At 28.2% G+C, this 19,501-nt stretch overlaps 1 protein-coding gene across 1 annotated transcript; it reads left to right on the top strand.

Moving 5' to 3' along the window:
• The first annotated feature begins 817 nt into the window (after nt 1–817).
• Nucleotides 818–19,380, top strand: LOC111630864 (proteasome inhibitor PI31 subunit-like). Its single transcript, XM_023375025.1, has 7 exons — nt 818–1,013; nt 5,865–6,017; nt 9,728–9,807; nt 11,096–11,242; nt 14,311–14,448; nt 18,785–18,853; nt 18,933–19,380. Exons 1-7 carry the CDS (start codon nt 882–884, stop codon nt 18,982–18,984), a joined length of 771 nt encoding a protein of 256 aa, XP_023230793.1. The 5' UTR covers nt 818–881; the 3' UTR covers nt 18,985–19,380.
• Nucleotides 19,381–19,501: the final 121 nt, after the last annotated feature.

Genomic DNA, 19,501 nt, shown 5'->3' with positions numbered 1-19,501 from the left:
TACAGTATTCTGAATCGTGAAATCATACTTTGAAATTCTTAATTGATTAAATCATGGACATCTAAAGTGATAGGTTGACGTTTTTCACTGTGTAGGGCTCTGTGATTACGGTTTATCCTTCATTCAATATCCAATGACACTTTTAAAATTCTACCCGGCCTGTGTACACTAGGAAGGCTTTTTTCGGCCAGGTCCACAGAAGATGGCCAGATAATAAGAAACGGTACTCCGAGAAATTCGTCGTGTTTTTCAATCCGTCCGGATTCGAACCCGGATCCTCCAGAGCGGTAGACCGAATCTTAACAGCCGGTCATTTAACTCGGTTTTCAATTACTTATGATGATCGTCGCCGTGATTCCAAGCGAAACAACAAATTCAAATCAATAGAAGAAGCGCTAAAATTCAAACTGAGCAATATGAACTGATTCCACATAAAAAAAAGAAAAAGGAAAAAATTGATCGACTCCAATGATAACTTACAACTACTTTTGTTTCGTCTTCCGGTTTCTGTGAAATAAGTATGGGATCATCATATTTTACTAAACTCGGGAGAAAATGAGCCGCTTTCATACTTGCTGGATATTAAAAAGCTATTGAAATTTTAAGAATTAAGCATTCGAATAAAATCTTGTTTATAAATTGTTACCATGGTAACTGTACATATATTAATAATTATTTTTTTAAAAATGTTTCAAATCGTAAATGAGAAATATTTTAATACATTTCGAGTTATTTATTTAATTAATAATAAGTTAAATAGATGTATATTTGAATTATATTAATTATTATTTTTTTCTTTTTCTAAATTTATTAAAAGTCGTCGAGATGGCGTTGTCGTCGATATAAACAAAAAGTGAAATTGATAGATCATCTCAGAGAAAATGTCTGTTGGATTGGAAATTTGTTTTAGTACCGTTAAAGATACGCTCAGGTCTAAGACAGATGCACTTGTCGCATTTATTCATTGGGAAATAATTAGCGGAGGTAAAAAATGCGTCGGACTCGATGAAAAAGTAAGCTTAGTCCTTCAAAAATTTATATAAATAAGAGAATTTATTTCATATTAGAAATCAAATTAATAGAGAATAAATACTATTGGTTTTATATATAATTCATAAGAATGTAATTAATTATCTGATATTTAGAAAAGAAATAACTTTTTATTATTATGACAACAAACCAATGCAGAAAGATTTCACTGTTAATTAATACAATAACAACAAAACCTTAACCAAATTGATACATTAAAGATATGAGAGTTGCAAAAAAATTACATAACACAGAAAATTAAAACAATATATAAGCTGATAAATGTTGTTTGTTAAAAATTAAGCAATAATACTTCATTGTAATTGATGTAAAAGGATGAATATTATCTGAATTTCTTTACTAGTCTAATTAAGACTAGTACAGAAAAGCTAATTGACAGAATCAAAGAAATTGAAACATTAATAAAATCATTCTAATTACTTACTGTGGAATTTATTCAAAAAGAATATCAACTTCTTCAAATAGTATTTGGTTTAAAAGAAAAAGAAATGAATTGGAATAGAATAAACTTTTTTGGATCGTCGGGATCGAGCTATAGTCCGAGGGAAAGTATTCGAATTAAATTTCCGAGCGAAGACGACTTAAAGAAAACATCTTTATATTATAAAGAAAAACTTTAATCTTGAAAACTAATAAATGTAAAATTTGTTTTATTACAGCATGTTGAATTAGCTTGACTACAAACTATAAGTATATATCACTAATTTGGCAGGCTAGGTTATAGACTGCTGTAAAGCAAATATTGCCTTAAAGCAAAATACTGTCTTTTTCACTTTTTGGCACATTTTAAAGTCTAAAAATATATTTATATCACCATTAAATGTGCAATAGCACTAAGCTTAAAAAAACAATTCAAAAGTAAAAATAAAAATCGTATTTTCTCTAATAGAATAATCTGAATATAATTGAAAAAGAACCCTATTAGCAACCACATAATTGATATAGTTACAGTCAAACTAGTTCATTAATGCTTCTCCTGATGACCTTAGTTACCAAAAAGTATTTAAGAAAGTGATAATTGATGTTAGTTAGTGAGCTTCGGTAAAGCAGATTTTTAAGTTTGTTGTTTAGTTTATATTTATTTAAAACTTCTGAATTAGACTACTACAATAATATTATTTTGTCTTATAGGTAATAACTTATAGGACAAAGAAGAATCTCTCTTTTTATTGCAATAAAAATAAACAAAATAACATAAAAATTAATCATCATGCTTACAAAAAGTTTTAAATTATAAAACTAGTCATGAAATTATATGTCAATATTATGCAAAAGAAAAAACATTAAGATGCAGATAATTTATAATTACTTTCATATACTGCAGGAGTGTCTATAATATAATATAATATAAATATAATGGTCAACCTATGGCTGGTAGACTAACTCAGCATCCAAATATGTGTAGTCTAGAGTATAGTCACTTTTAAAATGTGCATAGTAATAGTAAATGGCATTGAAAATAACATATAAACATGTAATTCGGTTTATTGTAATTTTTTATTATATACTAATTTGTTATGTATTGTCCAGTATATTATTTTCTGTGAACTCCTCCTTTTTGACCAGTTTTGCTATTTTTCAATTGTAATCAACCTTGAATAGTGAACAGGCCTGCTATAAAACACAAAAACCTAAAAAATTTGTTCTTGTACATTCATCTTCACATTTTATTTGGCCCACTATTTAAAAAGGTTGCCCACTCCTGTATTAGATGTTATACTCATAAAATGAATGTTTTTTGAAAAAGAGAAATCATAATTTAAAAAATCTAATAAAGAAGACAATTGAAATAAATAATATGATCAAAAAGATAAGGAATTATTACTAGAATTATTGATGATTGCTAGTATGTTCAAGTGTCAAAATTCAGTATTTTTGATAAACTATCTAAGAAAAACTTATGAGAAGCTCAAGCTCATCATTTTCATAGTACACCACTGAACTGAAAGATGAACTGTTGTTCAATTCTATAAGGTCAAACTAAATAAATATAAGTGTGACAGGTCCTTAGAATTTTTAATTACTAAAAAAAAAAAAAAAAAACAGGAAAAGAAACAGCATACTTCTTCATTGCAGAAATATGAAATCATTGAAACTTCTGTCACAAATATCTTTGAAAGGCCACATCTGAAATTTGTATATATGAAATTAAATGTCAATCTTGCAGTTTTGCAGACATGACCATCAAATTTTCTTACAGTAATTTTCAATATGGAAAGAAAGGTGAAGAAGTTCTTTTAGCTCTTCTGCTTAAATAAGTACTAATATTGCAGATTGGTGTAGTCTCCATTTCAAGTACTAATTAGTAAATATTAAAATAAAAAGAAAATTGAGAGCAATAATAAATAATAAATGAAATTGTAAGATATTAAATTTTCATAGTCATAGTCTAATAGTTGATCAAGAAAACAATAAAAAGATCTCTTTATATCAAACTCATTAAAAAAAATTCAAAAGTATTAAATTAAGTATTTTCTGTATTCAATTTATTATTTATGCAATTATTAAATGCTTAAATTCAAAATTACAAACATTAATCATACACAGATGGATCTCCAGATGCTTAAACCCTTTCCAAAATTAAAATTTATTTGTTCAAAGTGCAAAATATTGTCTTTACAAACTAACAAGTAGATTGATTGGTAGCTTTATTTATATAGATAAAACAGTTATGAAATAATTTCGTAGAGATAATTTGTAAGATTAAAACATAGTTTTAATTTTACTTTTGATGACATTTCTATTTTAGATGATATTCTTTTTTGCAGAAAATTATTTTAATTCAATATTTTCTGACTTTGGAAAAAGTAAAAAAAATTATCTGATTTATATGAACTATACAAAGAATTTTGTTCATCTAGTACAGTGATTCTCAAACTTTTTCGATCCACCGCCCCCTTTGTTCCATAAAGTTATACCCAACTCCCCCTAACCCATTTTCTCTTGTATGAGAAAAGGATTGGAAATATTCTTAGGAAAACTTTTCTATGAATCTCACACTTTGTGCCCTTACTGTACATTGTTCTCATCATCTGGAAACCATTAAATGCAATGTTTCCTCTTATCAGCCCCAATTTTGCCTTTGGTCACCGTTCAATACCCTGCTTCTATCATAGATCTATTCATCACGCCAGAAGGGGGCGTTATTGCTTACTTTGAGAAACGCTGAGCTAAAATAAAAGTCAATGTGTTAGAAATATTCAAGTTGTGACCTTCAATAAAAAATAAAAAATATATAAAATGTCAACATTTTATATATATTCCGTCGAATTTTTATATATAGAATTTGTCTGCCGTCGCCCCTCTATATTTCCTTAACGCCCCCCCAATTCTCTTTGAGCCTTCTACTGCCCCCCTGAAAGCCTCCAGCGCCCACAAGGGGGCGTTATCGCCCACTTTGAGAAACGCTGATCTAGTACAATAAGACCCCACTTAACACGGGGGATGCATTCCTAGACGACAAAGTGCTAAACGAAACAGCGTTAAACAAGGTCATTTTAACATAGAGTAAATAGGAAAAGGGGAACACGCTATCAAAGATTTTACTTTAATTTTAAGTTATTTTTTTATTAATTTGCATAATAATATATGTTAAATAACAAATGCACACAGAAATGTAAAGTTCATTTTTGTGATGAAGGTCCTGACTTTTATGAAATTCTTGTTCTTTTGCAATAAAGTCGTGAAGTTTCATTTGTCATTTTTTTCTTTCCTTAAGCAAATGTCGGTAGCAGAAGATTGCATCCAAATTGCCTCATTTTGCTTTTGCACTCCTTTCAAAATCTGAATCATTCGCTACAATTTGATCAACTATTTCAGTTATCTTACCAAACTTTTACTAAGAAAATCTGTAGAGAAATTTTTTGGGTTCTTCATTTTCAGAATCTCTATTTTCCAGTTCCACATGAATTCCATATTCTGCCAGTTTTTGAAGGTTGTCGTTGGTATGGCTCTCACCAGAAACCTGCAGTAACTCCTCCATATCCTGCTTGTCTACATCTCCTAGTCCTGCTTTTTTCTTTTAACTTTTTCCACCCTGTGGTTACTAAGAGAGCCTCTCTTAGTAAGCCCATTATGGGTTCGGCCAGGCCCCCAATGGGGCAGTCGGGTGATGAGGGATGGGGCCTGACATATCTGAACAAACCACCCTCTGAAAAATTCCTGGGAATTTCTTGACCTGTCTGGATTTGATCCCGGATCCCTGGAGTGGTAGGCTGCCACCTTGACCACTTTGCCATCTGGCCATCCTCCTAGTCCTTCTGTATTGATTAGGTTGACCAAATTGTCAACCTAAGGATACAGCGGTGCGCTCTTGTCGTCGAGAATTCTTTGATACCTTCAGCCATAACTTCTTCCATACTTCATTCATGCATTTATCAGTTAGTTCTTGCTAAGTGAAGTCAATATTTCCTGTGGCATCCATGATGATATATTTTTTCCAAAATTGCATGAAACAAACATAGATTTAAGGGAAGTACAGTGCTACGATGATTTTCTGATTGGTTCATATTCATAAATAATCGTATTATATACAAATCAATGAAATGCCATGATAATTTGAATTGGTGTAAATTTTGAGCTTTTTTTAGGCTTCAAGCAAACCACATTATATTGAATCAGTGTTAAGCAGGTATATTACACTGAATGAATTCTGTAGCTTAAAAAATTAAGTGTTTATTACAGTGTAGAGTGAATCATTTTCATCAATAATTATAGCACTGTGCTAAATATAAATAGTACAAGTTAAAATTTCAATGATAATTAAATATACTGAACATTCTTTTCTCATATGCTTGTTTTTTTTTTTTATCTAGTGGCCCGATACAAAAGAACAAGGTTCAGAACTTCTTCCTGCTAATTGGAATCAGAATCAAGAGATATACACAATAAGATACATTTCAGAAAACAGTGAAAGGTTTCTTTTGAAAATAGTGAAATCAGATCAGTTCATATTAATAAGTGTTATAGTAAGAATTTTTTAAGTATTTTATTTGAGAAAATTAATCATTAAACGAAACTAGACATTTAAGTTAAATATTTATATTTTAATAAAGCATTTAATTTAAAATGAGTAAAAGATATTTATTTATATATTTTAATAATTAATTTCAAATTGAATTTTTATTTAAGAAATTATTTTTCAATTAAAATCTTTGTTATAAGCAGTTGTTATGAAAATCAAAATTGCTATTAAATTAGAATACTATATTTTAAAGATTTAATATTGTAACTTAAGTTTGATAACAAATAATATTGGGATGTCCATGGGGAAGATAAAGAAATTTCAAAAAAATTACACTTTTGCTCAATATAATGAATATTAAAAGATAAATATTGAGTATTTATCTTTTAATGACTGAAAAAGTTCAGCTAGAAAGAGTTTTTTTTTATCAGGGATTTGAGTATAGTAGGCAATAGAATAACCTAAGTCAGACAGTAAACGTTCGACTGAAGAAAACCAAATTACAACCAAAAAATTTTTACCTGTTAATTTCAATCTATACTAATATAATAAAGAGTAATGTTTGTATGTATGTAAGTTTGGATGCAGCAGGTAATCTCCAAAACTACTCATCCGATTTCAAAAATTTTTTCACCAATATTTAGAATGGAACTTCAGGGTGGACATAGGCTGTATATTATTCCGTTAAACATGGGGGATGGACAGTTCTTTACGGTAAGCCTTACGGGGAAGGCTTACCGTAAAGAACTCTGCTTCTATTTATACTATTTTAGATGCGGTTTTTTGCATTTTTGATTGCATTTTAATAGGGTACGTCAACAGAATGTACACTAAGAAGGGATTTTTCGATATTCCCCCGGGGGGAGAGGGACAAGATTAAGGCTTACTGTGAAGAACTTCACTTCTATTATACTATTTTAGATGCAGTTTTTTGCATTTTTGATTGCGTTTTAATAGGGTACGTCAACAGAATGTACACTAAGAAGGGATTTTTCGATATTCCCCCGTGGGGGAGAGGGACAGGATTAAGGCTTACTGTGAAGAACTTGGCTTTTATTATACTATTTTAGATGCGGGTTTTTGCGTTTTTGATTGCATTTTAATAGGGTATGTCAACAGAATGTACACTAAGAAGAAATTTTTCGAAAAATCCCCCCCACGAGGGAAGTGTTATAACACATTTATAATAGATACATTTTGAGCCACAGCAAAGCGTGGCGGGGTCTGTAGTTTATTATAAACCTGCTTTCTAAGATCAAATTCTGGTAACTCTAAAATTTTAATCCAGTATCTAAAAATGGTCAATACTAAATGTATAGCCATGGGTGGACGGCCCAATTCAAATCTTAAAACAGGTCCAGACACCGAACGATTAATATGGAATATTGAGCAGATAAATCTCAGTTGCGTCTTCTCTAGTTTATTAACAAGAGATGATCCCCAAATAGGAAACATAAATCCTAAACTTGTATGTATCAAGGAATCAAACAATTGAAAGTATGACTTAATAGAAGACTGCTTCATTCTAACCATAAGATTTATGAAATTAGAAAGTTGAAGTTTATATTTTAAAAACAATTTATCCTAGGTGAAAGGAAAATGAGCCATGTGGAGTGAAATAAATATCCAGATATTTGTAAGTTGAAACAATCTCCAACTCAGAGTTAGATAAATAAAATTTATCAGCCTTCTACCCCGTTTGCACCGAGCATTTCGATCTAGATTGTGACCAAGGTCAGCGACTATGCCTTGGTGTGACCTCTCTCGACCGTTTCAATCTCGACTGAAACGAGGTTCAATCGCGATCGACTCAAGAGAGTTCTTGAAACTAGATCCAGTCATAAGAGAGATCCCACAATCCCACACACGCGAGAAAATACAAGATGGCTGCAGAACATGTGTCGGGTTATTAACAGAGAAATAAAAAGACAACTGGAGAGACGATGACATCTGTCTATTATTAGATATATGGCAAGAAAGAGTATTTATTTCTAACCAAAACTACCATTTGTTTGTTGGTGTTTGTGACTTATTGAGTAGTTATGTCAGTTTTATCATTGCATGTAACAGCCATGTTCTTCTCAAGCGGACTGCCTGTGCAAACAGCACGATGTTCCACTGGCGACAGTCTTAATCGAGATCAAAGTAAGTCGTGGATTGTGTGCGAACGTAGTATTCCCCAATCTGCCCCCTCTCCGAAAAACCATTACTTTGGATTTAGCCTCATTAATAAGTAGTTTATTAGAATTAGTAATTCGAACACAAATCAATTATTGTATTTATTCAAACACTTGGCAAATCTCATCATTAAATTTTATTCAGTTGATGATGATTTTATTTTATTCAGTTTAATGATGAGATTTGCCAAGTGTCTGAATAAATACAATAATTGATTTGTGTTCGAATTACTAAAAATTACTGGCACGGTTTCAAAATGTTAGAAAGTTGTGTATCTGACCTTTGTCTTTGTGATCGTCGCGCCCTCCCCTCTGCTATGTGTGGGGTCTGTTATGTTCGTCAAGGGAGTTGTACTCTGGCCCAGGTTAGTTTAGTTTGGAATGTGTGCTGTGGTCTAACGGACATCGCTTTCTAGTTCTCTCCACTTTTTCTTTGTGTTACCTTCGACATTACCCTCCATTATATCCAAACCCTGACACAAAAATACCAGAAATAGTTTATTAGACTTACAATAATCCTGTAAAAGATTAAGCTTCCTCTGAGGTCAAAAGGTGAATATGAAAATATTACAATGTCATCAGCAAACAAAAGACAGTTCAATTCTACCTCCGATGATATAGATATACCCATAGTATTGTGGCTATTATGTAAAATTAATAATCAGATAAATATAGAAAAAAAGAAATTATTCAAACTCTAAGACATAATTTTGTTTACAAGTTACCTATTATATGGCTATATAACTTGACTATAAAAAAGTATGATGATTTAAAAGTTCTTTATGATTAATATCATAAATGGATTCTGAAACATTAAAATCAGATAGAGAATACTGATTTAACCATAAAATAAANTCTAACGGACATCGCTTTCTAGTTCTCTCCACTTTTTCTTTGTGTTACCTTCGACATTACCCTCCATTATATCCAAACCCTGACACAAAAATACCAGAAATAGTTTATTAGACTTACAATAATCCTGTAAAAGATTAAGCTTCCTCTGAGGTCAAAAGGTGAATATGAAAATATTACAATGTCATCAGCAAACAAAAGACAGTTCAATTCTACCTCCGATGATATAGATATACCCATAGTATTGTGGCTATTATGTAAAATTAATAATCAGATAAATATAGAAAAAAAGAAATTATTCAAACTCTAAGACATAATTTTGTTTACAAGTTACCTATTATATGGCTATATAACTTGACTATAAAAAAGTATGATGATTTAAAAGTTCTTTATGATTAATATCATAAATGGATTCTGAAACATTAAAATCAGATAGAGAATACTGATTTAACCATAAAATAAATCAGGTGTTTGATTAATATCATAAATGGATTCTGATTAATTTTGAATGAGGTAAGTTAAAATAAAAAATATTTTTATAATTAAAAAGTTTTTAAATTTTATTAATTATAATAAGAACTCCCTATTTTTATATATTTATTTGTATTTAATTGAAGAATTTTTAAATTGTAATCAAAATTTTTGTTTTAAATTTAAATACATGAAAGTATTTTTTTTGTTTTAGAATGTCAGTAAAAATAAAGCTTCAGGTGCATCAATTAAAATCAGTGATCATGTTTCAGATGATTACAAAGATTTCACCAGGTAACTATTTTTTGTATACATAAACTGTAAATTTTATTAGATATGCACTGTAAAGCAGGCTGCAATTGAGAATACAAAAATACAAGAAATATGATATTAAAATTCATTTAATTAAATACTTATTTGTTTCTAGATAATTTTCTTTTTTCAAGACATATAAGACATAGCATATTACTTCTACAGCCTAGCTGATGAGAAAGCATAATATAGTATGTGATGATAGCCATTTGGTAGCTGATACCTGGCATAGTTTAGCCTAATAGGTTCTTTACCCCAAAAAAGACACATAGACAGCTTTTTGACATCATAGTTTTATCAATATCTTTTTGTATGAATTTCAGTAATTATTTTTGATAAACAATTACAATGTTATAATACTAAAATTACAAAAATCTTAAAATAAATGTTTTTTACAATTTTTAGATTTTTGTAATTTTACTATTATTTAAATTATAATAATTATGATATCATTATCAAAATGTTAGCTATAATAATTTACTTGTGCTAGAACTAATTTAGAATCTTGAGAAGGAAATAAGAATTTGGATAAGTTATTATTAACATAAAAAAAGAAATAAAAGAACAAAAATCCCTAAAGCTTGTCCACATTCTCAAAACTAAATAAAGAATTTTCAACATTAATTTCCATATCTTTCAGTTTTATATATAAAAAATAGTAAGTACTATAATAGTTTTTGTAAACATAGAGATTTATTTGTTTGAGTTTTTCCAAGTAAGATATAAAGAATGAAAATTGTGTTTTCAAATAAAAAAAATATTAGTTGAGTAATTTGTAATATCCAAGACTTCATCAAAGCAATAATTTACAAAATAAAATCTAAAATCAAGGCGAGACTCCTGGCTTTCATTCAGCCTTCTGACTTCATTTCAGCTCATGTTTTATAAGTATTGTTAACAAAACAATAGATTTAAAAATAATCATTATGCAGCTTGTTTTCCTTATTTACAATAATGAAAGAAATTACTGAGAAATATCTTCCTGTTTATTATATAACAGAATTCTTTACATTATCAACTGTATCATAAAATAATATCTTAAAGTTTTTGTATGTATATTTTGATAAGATAAGCATAAAAAAAAATAGGTAAAATTGATATTTTTTTAAAGTTGAATCTTTTGTATAAAACAGCAGTACAAATTACTAACATTAATTTATGATACTATTTTATATATAACATAGATTCGTATATAAAATATTATGTGAAAAAAATATAAGTAAAATTAATTTAAAATAATAAACTTAATTTATTAATTTATATTTTTTAGTGCTTACAGACAAGTAAAAGAAATAAAACAAAATCTTTCCAAAATGTTTGTGGATATTGAAGGTGAAAAAACTCAAACATCTATACCTGTGACATCCCAAGATCATCCAGTTACATCTGATCCTTTAAGAAGTGATATATTCAGACAGTAAGTTATTTATAAATTTTATTAAATTAATACAAAATGTTAGTACTTGATTTATATTCACAGTAAGCTAAATTATTTCATATATAGCAACATTGTTCCTTACAATAAAATGATAATACTTTCTTATTCTTATTAACAATATTTGGAAATATAAATAAAACTATTAATATTTAACATGATTATATTCTTTTATTATTTAAGAAAATACTCAGTAAATTGTGAAAATATTGAAATAAAATTCAAAGTTTATTGATGATTATACCCTATATAATATTGTGAAGGAGAACAAAGTCCAAAATTTGAACTCTTTTTTAGTAGCACTAATTCAAAACATTCAAATTTTTTACTTAGTTTCTTTTAAAATATTATAAGGTAGAACAATTTTAAATTAAGTAATGAAATAAATGAATAAATAAAAGCTTGAAATAATAAACTTAATCAGATGATGATCAATATTTTAATTTTATTGTAAGTGGAAAAATATCTATTCATTTTTTAAAATAAATTTAAATAAGAACAACAAAAAATGCTCTATTGGTCTCTGTATTACAAGTATAAACACATTTGGAATAAATTGGAGTCAAATTTACATATAAACAAGCTTGTTTTCAACTATTTTTGAACATTATTGCTTATATATAGAGGGAAGAAATCTTTATAAAATAAAGATTTCTTCCCTCTATAAAATAAAAAAATTAACTTTATATAAATGTGAAGAAAAGTAAAAAAATATGATGAAATAATAAATAAATTTCAAACATATTGTAAAATTGCATTTAATGTTTCAGATTCAAGTAGGTGAACATAAAATTTATTCTTGTAATTTCTTGTAGATTTACAAAATAAGGTCTAAAATCAAGGAGAGACTCTGCAAGAAATTACAAAAATAAATTTTATGAAAGTAATTTGGAAGTAAGTTATTTGATGAAGCAGATTATATATCAATTTTAAATCCAATTACAAGTTAACAAAATGACAAAAATAATATAAGGTGCCTCAGATGCTTACTATTATTATTATTATAGTTTACTAATCAATGACTAAAAGCTAACAGCTGAAAATAGGTGTACACTAAAATATGTTTTTTTATAAAAAAGTGAATAATCTTACAAAGCTTTGGAACTACTGGTCTAGATGATTCTTTTTGAGCTGTATTTGAGAAAATTGAGTGAATCACAATTTAGAGAATAACAACATACACAAAATTATTAACTGATGTGTATTCCAAAGATGTCTTTAAGTGTTATGGACTTTTAAATCAAGAGAAATAACAAAACTTTGTTAAAATAAACCATGTACAACTCCTAGACAAAACTTTAGAATACTCAGCTAACTGAAAGTTTAGTGTACATTTTCTCATGAACAACACAGAGTATGAAACTTTTTCAACACTGTATAACCAGTGCTTAAGTATATTTATTATATCCATTAATAAGACAAATTAACTCAAAACTTTTTTTTTTTGTTACAAATGGAAATGACAAAAAATTACAATAATAGCTAACAGGGTTAAATATAGGAAATACAACAAAATAAACTTAATATTTTATGGCATCGCCATTTGCCATAATTACTGCTCACAATCTGTCGGACATGGTGCAGATTAATGCTTCTCATTTATTTCTGATGATGCAGTTCTAAATGTGTCAAATGCACATCATTAGTTCCTCTTTAGAAGTTGGGCACCATTCATTAAGTCATTGTTTTATGACAATGGGGTTTAAGTCTGGAGAATTGCTTGGCCAAAGCAGGATTGCAATCTGTTGTTCTTGTAACCAACATATTGTTGACGTCACAGTATGAGAGGATGCTCCATCTTGTTGAAATAGAAATGTTTCCTCAACTAAATCCTTTGCTGATGGTATCATATATGTCTCTAAGATGTCTTGATATGTCTGTGCATTGACACATTCCCAAAGAATGCACAGTTGTCCTACGCTGTTAGCACTCATGCATCTCTAGATCATGACAGACGATGCAAACTTCACAGATTTCTTCATACAGTTCTTTTTGAAGGCCTCTTTGGTTGTTCTTCATACACGTGGACCTTGGTCACCACAGGAGAGACAAAACAGGGAATCGTCACTGAAGAGAACATTATTCCAGTCGTCTTGTCCCCACATGAGCCTCTATCTGCACTATCTGACACTCGCTTGGTGTTGCTTTTTCGTTAGAGATGGCTTCATCTTGGGAACATGTAAGTTGAAGTGTAAATCGTGCAACCTTTGGCATGTGGTTCGGCTACTAACGTTCACTCCATTGTGCATACAAGTATTTAACACTTGTAAAGTGGTTTTGCACAACAATCCTTCTCAAGTTTCTCGCAGTCATCGCTCGTTTATGTCCACATTTCTGGCATTTATTAGTTAAAACTTGAACACAGTTTTCTTGTTTCAGTATTTTAGACTGTTGGCTGTGAGCATTTTACATAATTCTCAATTTATTTTTGTTTTTTTCCTAGTTTGTATAAGGCTATGGTAATATTTTTAGTTCTGTCACTGATGTCGTGCTTATGCCCCATATTGTATTGTTATACTGCTCTGCTTAGCAATATGGAAATTTGCATTACAATGTAGTTTTTTATGGGTGTTTGTTTGGCTGTTTTTGCTAATATTCTAATTTTTTGTCATGGTCAAACTGTTATTCTATTTTTTTGAAATTTCATTTCCATTTGTAACAAAAAAGCGTTTGAGTTAATTTGTCTGATTAATGGGTATAATAAATATACATAGACGTTGTTTATGTAGGGTAAAAAAAAAAGTAATCTGTGTTGTTCACAAGAAAATGTACACTAAACTTTCAGTTAGGTGAATATTCTAATTTTTTGTGTAGGAGTTATATATTCTTCACAAGTACTTTCAACAACAATAAAATTATGAGGTGTTTATAATAGAAAGAAATTTTTATATTTGAAATATTTTATGCATTTTTGCTTATCAATAACATATTTTTGCTTTTTTTTATACAATCATAAAAAGTAATTTAAAGAAATTCTAATAATTTTATTTAGTACTGAATGCATTGAAAAATATGTAGTGGTAAATGTATTAAATTTTTATTATTTGTAGACCACAAAATCCTCTGCGTATAGGAGAAGGTGATTTAGATCCATTAGGTTTGAAAGATGGTGGTATGTTAATGGATCCAAGAGGATTTCCTAGACTTGGAGCCCAACCACCTCTAGGTATTCCTGGACAACTTCCTAGGTAATTATAAAATTATTAGACAAGTCAAAAGATATTTGCAATTTTATTTTCCTGAAATTAGAAATAACAATAGAAATTTCATATATGTATCAATGTTTTATATAATCTCCAAGTTTGATTCACTGCTCTCACAGTCTTGGGAATTTCCATATCCTATCAGTAAAATGTATGTGGAATTACATATGAACTATATTATCAGTCACCATAAGATAACAAGTTACCATGTTCTTTGAGCATCTCTAGAAGTTCAGACAGATGAAGTTATATAGAGGATATTATTGTTAAAAAAGATTTTAATAGTATGAAGAGAGTAACATTTTTATATACTGTCACATAATGAGTGGAATTGTCATTTTATTGCAAATCACTGGTTTCTGTTTGTGTCAAAGCATGGCATATTATTCTTAGTAAACTTTTGCATTGTTACATTTGACTTTTTGCAATAGTAATTATTGGATACTTTCTTTTCTTAATCCAGGACTTGTCAATGATAAGAATATATGACATAAAAACATGTTTTAGACAATACAGGCTCAACAAACATTTAAAAAAAGATCATATGTAAACTTCTGATAGAGAAACAAAATTATTTTCTCATTTGTAAACTTTTTTGAATTTCAAATTTTTGTGATGGTAATGTATTCTGAATGAATCATGAATAGTGTGGAGCATATTTATTATTTCATCGATATTTATCCTTTAAGAGCATTATTTCATACAGACAACTAAAAACTATTTGAGATAGACATAGGAAGAAAATATCAAACCACTATGTTGAAGACTAGTATCATATTTGCGATATTATTATCTTTTTTCACATGGGTATGTAGCTTCATGGAGAATAAAATAATAGTAATTGTAAAGTTCAAAGGAATGGATTTTATGAATAATATGAAAACATATTTGTAACAAAATAAAAAGTAAATAGTAACTGAAAAATTATTATTTTTCATTTGTGCATCTCATACAAAAATCTTTCTGGAAACTCATCACAGACTACCACTTTTAGTAACTTTGTTAGTAGAATATGTCCTAAGGGTAATTATTATATACAGCTTTAATAATTATATTATACAGCTTTAATATTTGCAGTGTAAAAAATTATTAGCATTTACATAAAAATGATAAACATTTTTAGTATAGCTAACATAGAGTAGCCATTACAGAATTCATTTCATTAAGGTATGTTATGGAAAAGCTATTACTTGTGTATAAATTTTGATCCTAATGACTTTTTCCAATTGAATAACAGAATGCTGTTCTTTATTTTTTTTTATGTAAATAGATAGGAATTTGATCATTAGTAGTCATGAATATTTTGATTTTTGTTCAGCTTGTATATATTATGTATACAGCAAAACTTCAATTTAGCACCTTCATTACTTCACTCCTAAAATTAACACTAAATTGAATATGGCTCTATACTGAAGTACCTCAGATGATGATGATTATATATAGTATTTAAGTTTGAAAGTCATGTCATTTGCAATATAAAATCAGACAAGTTCATAAGTTAGACACTGAAGAGTTAAGAAAGATCCAATCTCAAGTAATCATTAGAAATTTAGAATACAATTATTTAGGAGACAGTATAGTAACATTTAACTGGACTGTATGTGTATATATATATATAAATTACCAGATGATATATAGACTCCATATGCATTTGCAGCATGAATCACTGCAATTGATTGAAAGAATGAAAAAATTTCCTATTTTTAACTGAATCATCACCATCAACCGTTATCAATCCACTGCATGATGAAGGTCTCCCCAAGCCTCTTCCACAATCTTTTGTTTTGAGCATTTTGCTTCCATGTTGTGCCAAGATGCCTCTTGATCTCATTTTAACTGAATATGATTTAGAAATTATGCATTTACTATTCGTTATGATTCTTTATTGTCATTAACACAAAGTAAGACCAGAATAACATAAATTATGATAGTTAATCTACTAAAATTTGAGATTAATATTACTTCAAATTCACAATTGGAATTCAAATGCGTGAATGAATAATAAATATTACAAGATTCTGATCTGTAATGAAGACTGAGGAAAAAATACATTATGACTCATTTATTATGCCTATAGAAAAAGTTTGTATGCACATTTACTAGTTTCATTTCTGATTATACTTTCTAATTGTGTTCTTTTCCTTGCTTTCTTTTTTTTAAGCATATTAATATAATAATTATTAAATGAATAATTTTTATTAATTATGTAAATTGTCCTAACAAATAATTTCTGAAATTTATGAACATTTTTTGAAATCTAACCTATGATTTACTTTCTTCTTTTTAGTTTCAATTCAGTCAAATTTCATTCATATGACAATTCATAAAAACAGAACTTTTGGATTGGAAACAGTACAAATATTGCATTTGAATAGAGATTCAAGTGCAATGTAATTTTTGTTAAAATTTCTATTAATTTAATAAATATTATCATCATTATGACACTTTATATAATTCTGAAATGATTCATAAAAATATAACAAAAAGTGATGAACATCAATAAGTCAGCAATTTTTAATTGAAACATTTTCAATCAAATTATTTTAGGCTTCAAAAGCTTCAGTTCTAAACATTCAAATGAATATCTTTTTCTATTCATAGAACTTATTGAATTTATTCAGAATTAACTATTTATTTTCATTCAGAATAAACTAGTTCATAACAGTAAATAAATTTAATTCAGTTGGTTTTATAACATCTCAAGCTGAAACCTGAAATAAATCAAAATAATATAAAAATGCTTTGACAGAATTCAGTAACAGAATACAGTGAGTGATTGGTTAATGAACAGCTTGGACTGCGAACAAATCAGACAACAAACACATATTCAGATAATGAACACCTCACAGAACAAACACAAGAAGAAGCAAGCTGCATTTAACATTTGTAAAACTATATTTTAATGGCATCTATGAATAGTCTGTGGAATTGAGACTTTCACAGTTGTATACATAACCTTTTTTGCACTAGTTTATTTCTGTTCTCTAAATTTTGTAAGTGCTTTTCTGAACTTTTTATATAAGAAAACTGATAATATTATGGGTTCTAAAAAGAGTGGAATGTCAAGAACTGTGTTCACTATAGAAATTAAGCAAGAGATAATAGACATCTTCCCACTCTACCTTGGCTATGTTGCCAGGCAGTATATCTTCAACAGTAAGCACAATTTTAGCTAAGAAAGATATAGTCAAAAAGACTCAAGCAGATAAAGGAATAACAAAAATCACATTGAGAAACAAAGATGTGCCATGCATGAAAAAATGGAGAGATTGCTTTTAGTTTGTTATTATATGTAAATAAACATAGTAAGAAAGTATATAATTTTTTATTTATTTTTTGGGGTCTCCAGAACACATTAATCAAATTACCTTAAAAATCTATGGTAAATCGATAATTAGTTAACGAACAGTTTGGGTAGTGAACATGGTCTTGGAATATGATTGTTAACCGATCACCCATCATATAATGTATATTTCTTATGTAAGTGTATCTTTACATTTAGACACAGTTTTTTGTTTATTGTGTTTAAAGTTTAGCATAACATATCATGCTAAATGATTATTATCATGTATATATATTAACAGTATTATTAGTTAAATCATCGGTCATTTGTAATAAGCAAATTTCTTTCATTTAGAAATTCAAATGATATTTATTATAAATTTATAAAAATGTTAAATTTTTCCATTTTCACTTTTCCAGCTGTTGTGTATAACAGAGGAAAAGTATGGCAATAGGATGTTAATTTTTTTACCAATGTTTTTGGGCAGACTTTGAAATGTCAAGAAATGCAAAAAAAAGTTGGGGGTTTTTTCTGTATGTATGGATGTTTCTGTATGTGGAGGGGGACACAATTTTGTTCACCCACTTTAAAGCTTAATAACTCTTGTGCCTTTTGTTGAAAATTTCTGAAATTTTGCAGGAAGTTTTGTATTAGGGGGCATTCATGTTAAATTTTGGTGGTTAAAATGGGTGGAGAGGATAGAGACTGTTGTGTCATATCTTGAGTGGAGTTGGACTTAATAACGAGTAAAATCTTCATTAATATTTACAATTTGTTATAAAACTCACCTGTAGTCTCAAATTAATTTTGCCACTTTATAATAATTAATAATATGAAATTTTTTATAACAGATGGTATCACATACAATTTTAACTTTTTTGCTGGGAAAGCTACACAACACATTGCTGGGTTTTTATTTTTAGTTGATAATCAACAGCTTATTTGATATAATCAATCAATATTATGTATTATATATTTAAATATTTTTGTAATAGTTAATTATAGAACTTATGTTTATAAAATAATTTTTTTATTTAGAGGTGCTATTCCACCTGGTGCTCGATTTGATCCATTTGGTCCAGGAGGTTTTCATCCAAGACATTTTGGGTATGTTCTTAATGTTAAAAATGCATTACAAGATTATTATTTTTAAATATTATATATTAATAATATATTTTAATCCTAGACCAGATCCAGATCATTTCCCTCCACCTGGATCCTCTGATATGTTTATGTAAATTATGTTGAAATTTTATTAAAAATTAATTAATTGAAGATAAAACAAAATATGTACTTTTGTATAATAACTATATGAATATTTGGCAAAAATAATTTACAAAAATAAAAATATTTAAAAAGAGATATATATTGTTAAAATTGATAAAAGAAAAGTTTGAAAAAGATGACAATAAAATTTTTATTATTATTTTTTTCATATTTCATGATAAGGATATAAAAAAGATGAATATGATATACAAAAAATAAAAATACAATGTTTTATGAATTAGTTGTGCTTTGCCAACAGTGACATTGAATTTAAGAAATTGACTAGCCAAAAATTTCATATAATATATACATTAAATATTTTCAGTCTTCTTATTGTAATAATTTCATGGCAATAAAAACAAAGATTTATTAAACTTAGTATATTAATTTTTAAATAAAATCACAAAAACATTTTTTTCCTTGAAAATTCAACAATATTAATATGAGGAACAATGAAAAAGTAATCAAATAATAAACATTTTTAGTGTA

The sequence above is a fragment of the Centruroides sculpturatus genome, unplaced genomic scaffold (genome assembly GCF_000671375.1).
Source record: "Centruroides sculpturatus isolate CEXI.00-Female unplaced genomic scaffold, Cexi_2.0 scaffold6, whole genome shotgun sequence".
NCBI lineage: Eukaryota > Metazoa > Arthropoda > Arachnida > Scorpiones > Buthidae > Centruroides > Centruroides sculpturatus.
The sequence above is the reverse complement of the archived record's forward strand: the minus strand, read 5'-3'. Positions and strand labels throughout refer to the sequence as shown.